General features: G+C 40.5%; 1 protein-coding gene across 1 annotated transcript; it reads right to left on the bottom strand.

Annotated features, from left to right (window-relative positions):
- Nucleotides 1-961: 961 nt before the first annotated feature.
- Nucleotides 962-7,216, bottom strand: zgc:64051 (leukocyte surface antigen CD53). The gene is made up of 8 exons (XM_015046809.1): nucleotides 7,098-7,216; nucleotides 6,376-6,460; nucleotides 5,976-6,164; nucleotides 3,460-3,534; nucleotides 3,284-3,376; nucleotides 3,091-3,195; nucleotides 2,933-3,016; nucleotides 962-2,084 (listed from the first exon to the last, which is right to left on the bottom strand). The coding sequence occupies exons 2-8, from the start codon at nucleotides 6,436-6,438 to the stop codon at nucleotides 2,013-2,015; spliced, it is 681 nt and encodes a 226-aa protein (XP_014902295.1). The 5' UTR covers nucleotides 6,439-6,460; nucleotides 7,098-7,216; the 3' UTR covers nucleotides 962-2,012.
- Nucleotides 7,217-10,358: the final 3,142 nt, after the last annotated feature.

A 10,358-nucleotide genomic window follows, 5' to 3' on the forward strand; every position in this document is an offset into this window, starting at 1 on the left:
AGTCAGTTCTGCTTCAGTCGATCTGCCAGGCAGCAGCAGGTCAGTGTGCGCCATCTGCTGGATCACACAGTAAACTACAGCCTGCTGCAGTGGTGGTCCTGGTTTTTTCACTGAGCTCTCAGCCCTGACCTTTGACCTGTGCTGGAAGCTCAGGAGTCTGTAGGCCTGTGAAGGAAGCGACATGTCCTGGTGTTGCCTCAATTCTCTTCCCCCAGATCGTTTTTCTTCCTGCCACAGTTCCCGTCATTCTGAGCTTCACAGCTGATCAGAAATGACTCCCATCAGCCCGATGTTCCAGAGGTCACTGCTTTCTGATGGTAACATGTCTCCTAGTGTCAAGTTGAACGAACAGCCTGCGTTTGATCCTCCATGTTCTGATGGGGCTGGGTCCCCCAACTCTGCATGCTTCCTCCTGATTGGGCCAGAGCCTCTTTCTCCTCATTATTTTTTAATCTTTATTGAACAAGAATGTACAAAGCAAACAGCACATCAAAAGACATTCAACACACAAATAAATGAATCTAGGAAAAAAAGAAAAAAAAGACACAAAAAAAATCAGGCTTCAGGAAAATGTTTTTGTAACTAGAGAGAAACATGCTGCCTGTGTGTGTTTGTGTGTTCGTGTCCTGTGGATGATCTGGTCTGTGACCACAGCTGGCCTCCTGGCCAACATGGTACCTTCTGCTCCTCTGCCACAATGCTTCGCCTCATGGACTCAAACTAGTTAGCAACATTTAGCTCATAGGAGCTTCACTACAGAACAGTTGCTGGTAGCAACGCTTCAAAATTGTACAAGTAATTTATGTGGTGTGTGGAAACTTGATCCTGATCAGGGATGTTTGAGTAGAACTTGAACGTCGGACCAGCGCGAGGCTGCTGAATGAAACGAGCTGCTCTGTAACTTCCTGTTAAAACAACAGTATGGTTGTTTTATTCTTTTTTTCTTTTCTTTTTTTTCTTCTTTTATGTGATTTGATTTTAGAGACAAACTGCTCTGTGGCACAGGTCCTTCTCTACTCAGAGGGTCTCACTTATGTGTTTGCTTGCAATAATTCTGGCTCAGTGTTGCAATATGGCGGCGTCTTCAAACCGCTGTCGCTCGTCTTATTTATCTGAAGCAGGAAGTAACCGGGACGGCTCTGGTCCAGTGGACCTGCAGGGTCCCGCGCCTCGTCTGAGACACTGTGCTGCATGTGGAGACTCACTGGGTGGGGTGGACCAAACTTTACACAGCTGTTAGTTTCATAGAGTTAAAGGAAGAGAGAGCTGTATCAGTAGTTTCTTTATTTTGTCTCTTCATATCTTTTAGGTGAATTGCAATACTGTTGTTTCTGCGGCGTCAGGTGTTTTCAGTTTGCAATAAACGGTGTATTCTGCTGTGTACAGTTACATTTTTTAAAAATTGCAGAAAGTGTATTTGTATGTTTTTTGTCTGATGGTTTTAAACAGAACAAAAACAATTTTAAAATATAAATGAAATTCTAGTATTTCATAGATATCTAGTATCTATATCTTTTTTTTTTTTTGGTCTTAAACTATTGATGCAGGATTTATTCTGGAGAGAAATAAATTAATCTGTGTTACTGTATTCTGGTTGATGTGTTTTTCATTCCTGCTCCTGCAGTTTGTTTCTTGCTGAAAATGGCCAGGAGAGGAAGTTTGGTTTTAAAGCCTCCGCCACAGGGCGCTGAGACAGGAAGTCACGTGACAACAATCAGACGGCTGCTGAAATGGATGTCAGCTCTGAGTGAACCAAACTTTATTGGCTGATTTAAGAGACAAAGAACTGCATCAGAAATGGTTTAGCATAAAGACATGCAGGAAAATTATTCAACAAATAAAATACAGCAGTGCTCACTTCACAGTCTGACCTGAGGTGACAACAGGTGAAGTGAATAATAAAATCTGTACAATGCTTTTTTTTTTTTTTATAATGTCCAAGAAAAGGAAATTTAATTCAAGGTTTTTAAGGAGGACTTGTAACTTTACAAGGATGTCAGGTCACAGGCTGTTCACAACTTGTATCCCAGTCCAGACCTGCTGATGTGGCAGAAGAGCGTCATGGCGAAGCACATTCCCAGGACCTGCAGAGGCAGACATGGTGAGTTCCAGGGATGAACAGAAAGGAAATGATCAAAAATCCAAACTAAAGAGGTCTGGGCTGAGGAGCCACAGGACTGCAACCAGACACACTGGTTCTCTGTAGGAGGAGAGACTCTGATCAGATCAGGCTTTAAGCAAAACTGACTAGATTTAACAGTTTTTAATATTCTTTATTTAAGAATATGCATATTCATATTATAACATGAAAAACCAGTTAAAAGAGGAAATGAACCCTATATATATATTTTATTTTATTTTATTTTTTTTGGCCTGTTGTTCAACCATTACCAGATTTCTTTTATAGTGTCAGGTTGCAGAGAGTTGAGTCAAACAACAGCAGAGTTCAACCAACCAGGGCACATCTCTCTCTCTCTGACACCCTGATACTTTTCACACTGATTTTAGCATTTGTTATCCATATGGACTTCCTATTTCAAATGGGAAGTGTGGAACTGGATTTGAATGTTTTCCAGTTATGAAATGCATGGAAAAACACAAGTTTGGAGAAATATTTCAATTGGTATATAAACACAGGGACGTTCTCTATCTCATTGTCTAGAAAACAAAGAATCAAAAACTGTAGGAAGTTGAGTTTGAAAAGTAGGAATTATCTTTAAAGTTTTGTCTCAGGATATAATCCAAAACTCCTAGTCTGCCGCCAACAATCCTTGGGATTACATAGAAAACTGAAGTTTGTAACTTTTTTTCTTACTGCTAAAGGCTGCAAACATTGATATCATCTATCAGGTTCAGCACAGTTAAAGAGAGCCACCTAGCTGCAAGCCAAAGTTCAGTAATATTTGAATAAACAGCTGCATGCTCTTCCTACCTCAATGATGCATAGAACAATGACAGCGATCCCAGTAGTTAGGAAGTTTTCTTCAAACCATTCTTTCAGTTTTATCAAACAGCCCTGCAAACAGTGAATCACGCAACATATTATTTCAAGAATAGATTATCAATAGTGTCGGTCTAAAAGGCCTCTACCTCTTTGTAATCCGGTTTGCCCAAGGTACATTCGTTTTCCTTGCAGCAGGAAGTAGGGATGTGATTGCCCCAGTCACTTGCATTATGGACTCCACAGCACTTAAACTGTTTTAGAAATGAAGAGGAAATGCAAACAGAATTTTGGTAAACGTCTGGATCCCTGCAGAATGAGATGCATCTTGGTTCCACTCACCGTCAACTGAACTGTGTTCCAGTCACTCATATTATCCGTACCAGTTGCATTTTTCAAACCTCTTTTGAGATCCTCTGTCACTAGTTTGCCAATCTAAACGGAGATTTTAGAGAAGCATTTGGTCTTCAGTGTGATCTGGTTATGAACAAAGCATGTGTGTGGAGCTGGAGTCCCACCTCGGCCTCATAAATGAGCATCAGGCATGCTGCTGTGAGCTCCACCAGCATCAGAATGAAGATCACCAGGAAAAACTGTCAACACAAATCATTGCACTTTTACTTGAACAATGTCAGAGCAACACGACCTGGAGGCCTGAAGCAAAGACATTCTGCATCACCGCACGCAACAGGAACTGTGTGAAATGACACCAACATCACTTAGCATCGTGAAGCCGCAAAACTTTGAACTTTTACTGAAAACAGCATGATGCTGCCACCATCATGTTTCGTCATGGATATAGTGTGCTCAGGGTGATGTGTAATGTTGGTTTCACCTTTTGATGTTTCCTGTGACAAACTGTTAAAACAGACTTCTCGTGGTTTTTCTTTCTACTCTTCCGTAATCAGAAGATTCGTGGAGACGCGTTACTTTAGTTACTTTTACTTGAGTAACATTTGGGGGAAAAAAAGTACTTTGAAGAAAATTTTTACTACACTGTACATTTTGACTTTTACCTGAGTAATTTTATTACGAGGTATTGCTTCTGTTATTTGAGTAAAATTTCTGTATCCTGGCTGAATGAAGAACAAGCTTGTTTTAACCTGAGGTTCACCAGACTTTGAGCCCTACGGTCAGTTGGAGTGCTCTGTCTTCTTGTGGACACGCTCTGCTTCACACAGGAAGATCCGTGTTTTGGACCAGCTCAGCCTGCTGACTGAATAACCACACCGATCTATGTAAATCATCAGCCCTGCTCGAACGGTTTCTTCAACAGATCTTGGTGTGAACCACATGCGCTGACTGCAGGGACTTCTTCCAGGAACCAGGCTTCTCTCCTGGCTTCATGTTCTCCTCTCCTTTTCCCTGCATTTACTGTAGTAAAACTAGAGCAAAGAGTCTGGCAGAAACTGAGAATAGGAACTATGGGACGGAGTTCTGTGGATTCAGACATGTTTGCTTAAGCTCATTTAGAGGTGATTTGTCTTATATTGTCTAATTTAAAATATTTGACATCTGCTCACATTTATCTAGAAGGAGAGAATCATTCTATTTATTGGTTTCTAGTTATGCTGGTCATTCTGGTATCATACGGCAGCATATGTTGTTTCACACTGAACTGTTCTTAAATGACAGTGAGGACTGGGTTGTTCATTGTAATGTGGTAAATTTTTATTACTACTATTATCACTACTTTTTTCTTTTTCTCATGGCCAATTTCTGTGCATTTGTTTTTGTAATGTAACTTTCAATCCCCTTGAAATCTGGTCATTCTATTTCTAGAAGTTTGTAGTGACTTTCATGTAACTACAAACAGCATTATCGCTGTGATAGAATAACCAGTAACAGCTTTATTGCTGAAATCCGTCTTTTTAGCTCCACACCAGGAAACGTTTCCACAGACGGCAGCTCAGGCTCTGAGTGGATCACTTCCTGTTTCCATCGGTGAAGCAATTCATCTGTACTTATACAAGATCAAGGCACTAAACTAGCTGCTAACAAACACTCCACAGAACCCCACTTCCAAAAGTCTGAAATATTCCTTTAACTGCCGCCATTAAAGTGTGTGTGTGTGTGTGTGTGTGTGTGTGTGTGTGTGTGTGTGTGTGTGTGTGAGTGTGAGAGTGTGTGAGAGTAGGTTTGTTTTTGATAAGCATAAGGTCCATTTCTCCAACAAATACACCGTCGTGAGGACCGATGGCTGGAACCCAAAACTCTGACCCCAGAAGAGGAAGTGCTGTTTTTGGGTTAGGAGTTAGGTTTAGGACAGGGTGTCCAAAGTGTGGCCCAGGGGCCATTTGTGGCCCTTGGACTGTTTGTGGAGGCCCCTGACTAGAATTCAAGAATAATACAAATTTAATCTCCAGCACAGGTGGTTGATGCAAATGCAAACTTTTTATTTTTACTTGGGGCAAAACGATCAGAGACAAATGGGAATCTTATTCAAATACAAAGTATTAATCTTTACATAACCACTTTTTAGCTTTCTTTTGCAAGAACAAAATTGATCCAATTCCATACAGACTGGCATAAATCCTGCTTTTATTTATCCAAACTACAATTTTTGTTTTGTTTTTTCAATAAATACTTGATGAATGTTTCTTTTAATAAGAGAAATCTGAAAAAAGTTTTGACTCTACAATAGTTCATGCATCAATAAAAATAAAACAAATCTGATTACTTAATTTGTTTAACTAATTTGTTACATTATCAGATTGGTTAAAAGAATAATAGCATCACCATATAAGTTTTATTAAGAATATGACATTTTTCTGCCCATCTAGTCATTTTGATTTGAAAATTTTGGCTCACAAGACAGAAAGTTTGGACACCCCTGGTTTAGGATGTGAATTGAGTTCAGTTCAGGTTAAGCTTAGGTTAAGCATGGTATTGGTTATGGTTAAGTTTAGGGTAAAGGTCAGGGTGGGCTACAGAAGTGAATGAAAAATGAATGGAAGTCAATGAACGTCCTTGTGATGATAAAAAGACACACTATGTGTGTGTTTGTATGTGTGTGCAAGTGTGTGTGTGCTACCGTCATGAGGAGGCAGCGGTTCTCCTTCAGGGCCCCCAGGAACCCCAGGAAAGACACACAGGTGATGACAATGCCGCTGATCAGCAGCATGCTGGGAATGTTGAGGCTGGCCAGAGACGGGGTGAGAGCGGCGAAGTTAAGTTTCACCATCAGGTACACACCAAAGCCCAGAACCGCCACTCCACACACCTAACAGCAGGGAGAACACACACACACACACACAGATTATTACTATATGCAGCTGATCATGTTTCTAAGTATAAAACGCTGCTGAAAAGAATCTATGTGATTTCAGCTGAAGTGAATCAAAACATTCAAACTTGATTTTTTGCTGAGATGCGAACATGAGATCAGCTTGATAACATGATCCAGACTGATGATGTGATTGAGACATACGTACAAAACAGAGGAAGTTGGCGACACACATGGTGTACTTTAAACACTTGAGGCAGCCTTGAGCCATGGTGACACTCTGCTAATGGAACCTGTAACAGGAAACACACACACACACACACACACACACACACATGAATATTTCCTCCTGATGTGGAAAGATAAGTCCAGAATTCGTCTGACCTCATTATTTATTTATTCGTTTCTCTCTCATTTCTGACACATTCTGTTCTGTTTGTGCCAAACAGCAGGGAGGTGTGAGTGACGCATCTCACTTCCTGTGTTCTGCCTCCATTTACAGGAACAACTTCATCGCCTTCTGCCCAAACTCCATCGACCCAAAATAGTTTCATGTGTTTTTAATTTCATTGGAATAAATAAGATTTTATCACAAAATGCCCCCAGAACTCAAAATGTTCTGAACACTCATCTTCAGCATAAAATGTATCTAACCTCAAATGATCTGACAAAGTAGGTATTGTTAAACCTATTTTCTTTTAAAATCATAATTCTTTTTTTGATATTTAAAGCTAAAGAATTCCCATTCCCATCTTTAACATTTCAGTTTAACTTGTCTTTTTCGCATTTTCACGTTTTCATAATTGTTTACACGTTCACAACTCTGACATGTTTCTATAGAAAGTCAAAATGATCAACAGTGAATCTTGACTTTGGTCAGGAATCTTCAAAACGACCATAAACAATCTGGAGGAGAAGCATCAGTCCTACCTGTTTGGTAGAATTTGGATCCGTTGGGCTCCGTTTGTTTTCAGGCTGAAGTTAAGTGAACTGTGCTGCTGCGAACACTTCCCCTTCTCATTGTGCTGAGGAAGGACTGAGCTGAAAGGCTCATGGGGCTTTCAGCGCCCCGTCTCACTTCCTCTTTCTGCTACATGGAAAAACCACCCAGCAAAGGGTGCATGTCTGCTTTTATATATTTAGACTTTGACCTCATCCGATGAACACATCTTGAAGAAAAAGTATTCACACCCCTCAGGCCTTGACATGTGTCATATTTTGAGTGATGAGGATTTGAGGATTGAGTGTGACAGACTAATAAAAAGCAGCAGATAACTAACTGTAAAGTGGAAGGATGATGAGAACAACATTAGGGCAGGTTAGGAGCTAAAACCTTTCAACATCTGGTCATCCATCCTCCCAAAATGGAAAGTGTAAATCTACCAGCATGTCCTAGGTAACACTGGAGGAGCTTCAGAGATCCACAGCTCAGGTGGGAGAACCTGCTGACCTTGAGTCTGACCTCCATGGAGAAATATAAACTATCCAGTTTGCCACAGTTTGAACCACAATATGTGATGTTTAGGCTTGGGGCGTTGAAGCTGAGTTCATGGGAAGATGGATGGAGCTAAGTCCAGGACAATCCTGGGGGAAAAGTTTTCAGGATACAGACTAGCTGACCCAGGGGGCGGAGCTTAACCTCTCTGTAAGATAAACAAAAAGCCCGACTCTGTGGGCAGAGCTTCACCTACCATGAAGATAACGACCAGAAAAAAAATTATTCTGGGGTTAGAATAAGATCAGGACCAAAAAGCCTGACTGCAGTAAAAACCCTGAGAGCAAAGTAAAACCAAGAAGTTCAGAGCAGTATATATAAAAAGACATTGATTGATTTTTATTAATCCATTCATGCAGATTAACTTTAATGAAGCATTAAGGCTACAGAGTCACAAACTGACTCGGAGTCAGATGAGCAGTAACTCATCATTGGTCCACATGTTTTTCACATCAGGGGTTTTCAACTAGAATTAGTCATCTAGAAATGTGTCACACAGAAGCTGCATGTGTATCTAAGGGCTGATGGAAGGTTTTAAATTGTCTGAACAGGAAGTGCTGCAGGCCGTGTTTAGACTCCCTGTTCTGGTCAACACAACACCCGTCATGTTCTCAGGAACCACAGAGAGTTATTACTGAATATGTTGGTCAAGCTGCTGATGATGGCCTGCACTCAGCACGTCATCACTCTACGTCAGGAAAACTCAACCAGAAGGAAAACATGGAGACCAAAGATCCAACTGTTTAGAGAATAAGAATGTTAAATGCTTGAAACAGGAAACATCCCACAGTATCACACCTCCGTCACCATGCTGATTAAAGGTTCATGTTTTTCATTTGTTGGCCCAGGTTAATTTCTTCTTCATTGTTTGTAGTTTTGTTCTGTAACGGATGGACGGGTCACACATCCTCCCTAACCTGACTGCTGATGTGAGCTGCTTCGCTTGGGTCCTGCTCCTCTGACAGGGATTTCTCAAACTGAACACTTGAACGAACCTGACAAAGACTAATGTTTCTTTTCCATTTTCGTCACAGTGTATGACTGTTACTGCAGATGTGTTTGGTCACATATAATAGCTCTAATAATAACGCCATAATGTCTGCACAGGTCTATTTTCAGCTCTAAGCTCTACCTCTGGTGGTCTCCGCTTACCTTCAAAGTATTCAAATATAGATTCTGACAACGTACACAGTTTGAGAAAAAAAGCAGTGATGAAGTTATGTCATGATCTGAAGCAGATCTCCTTCTGAAACTTGATCTAGTTCATAATAGCTTATTTTATGGAGTCAGATTTCTTAGTTTTTTGTTTCGTTGTTTGTATTTTTTATTTTTTGGTTTGTCTCTTTTGTAAAAATGATATCTTGGTTCTCAATCAGGTAACTTACTGATCAAATAATAAAAAAAAATGCAGCAGTTGAGTGATGAATTAGTTTAACTGTGGATCAGCATCTATGTGGAAAGACGTAATTCCTGTTCTAATATTTCTGCTTTTAGTTTTCTAGAGAATGAAAGAATTGCTCATAAAGGACGTCTGAGGTCAAATTTACCCAGAAAGTTTTCTTTGCAGAGACTCCATTACTGATAAATGGAGTAATTTCTATCTACTTGATAGAAGAGAAAGCTGACAGCTGTGACCACAGGGAGGGGTGGCTGCACTCAGACATCCAGGAAGAACACAACTGTCAGTGTGTAAGAAATAATAATCCATATTTATAGAGCATAAACACAGCCCAGACTCAGCATCCTAATAAATGTTTGAATGAAATTTTAAAAAACAATTAATTTGTTTTTGGTCATTTCTAATTTTTTCATGCACAAATCAAAAGAGAAGAAAAAAAACCACAATGTTGAAAAAACAAGACAAAACTAGAGATAAATATACGATATTTAAATTCTTGTCAATCCAGAGAACACAATTTGTAGACTGGAAAAAAGTCGAGTTGGAACCACAAGTTTGATCCTCTCTCTCACACACACACAGACACCCGCTCACACACCTTCAGGATTAAAGTGTGAGAATCAACTTCTACTGTCCATGACACTAAAGAACAAACATGTGGTGATTCCATTCTCTTATCTGGAAGGAGAAGCAGCTTCTCCACTCCTGCATCCTGTTAACTGAACAGAATAAAGAACCTTTCACTGGAGAAAGCTGCCATCAGGTCATTCTGTAGTGTGGAGCGCTGAAGTGTAGCCCAGCTGGTGGAGCGTGAGCAGAATGAGGTGTGGTACTGAGCTGCTACCCAAACCACCCCTGAGCTGTGTGACCCAGCTGCTGCTAACCTGGAAGATGCTGTGGCAGAACGGGTCAGATCGGGTCAGATCGGGTCAGATTGGGTCAGAGCAGCTCATACAGCAGGAAACAACCTAATGGAGTCCCACACATGTGTGATAATCATCAAAATAACAATCGGAGCAAACTCCCAAAATTCCTGTTGCCTAAATGTAAAATAATCTCCTAAAATGACTCCAAACTAGAAAAGACTGAATGGAGAAACTATGATTTGAACTCATGTGCAGAGGTGGATCTAGGGATGTTAGGGCCCAAGGTGAAGCCATGGGGCCTCCTCTGTCTTTTGTAATTATACTTCAGGTTATTTAAATGAAACCATACTTGAACATTTTCTTTGCTTTGGGCTTAAATTCAGTTTTACCTCCAAATTCTCAACATATGCTGCAAGCAGCCAGGATTGAGG

The sequence above is a fragment of the Poecilia latipinna genome, unplaced genomic scaffold, assembly GCF_001443285.1.
Source record: "Poecilia latipinna isolate Pla-1442-1.1 unplaced genomic scaffold, P_latipinna-1.0 Scaffold793, whole genome shotgun sequence".
In the NCBI taxonomy this organism is placed as follows: domain Eukaryota; kingdom Metazoa; phylum Chordata; class Actinopteri; order Cyprinodontiformes; family Poeciliidae; genus Poecilia; species Poecilia latipinna.

Coding starts and splice junctions, on each gene's coding strand:
- zgc:64051 (XM_015046809.1), bottom strand. CDS start 6,438: ATGGCTCAAGGCTGCCTCAAGTGTTTAAAGTACACCATGTGTGTCGCC. Junction 3,377..3,459: donor TGCTCATTTATGAGGCCGAG/GTGGGACTCCAG, acceptor ATCTCCGTTTAG/ATTGGCAAACTAGTGACAGA. Junction 3,017..3,090: donor GCAAACCGGATTACAAAGAG/GTAGAGGCCTTT, acceptor CACTGTTTGCAG/GGCTGTTTGATAAAACTGAA.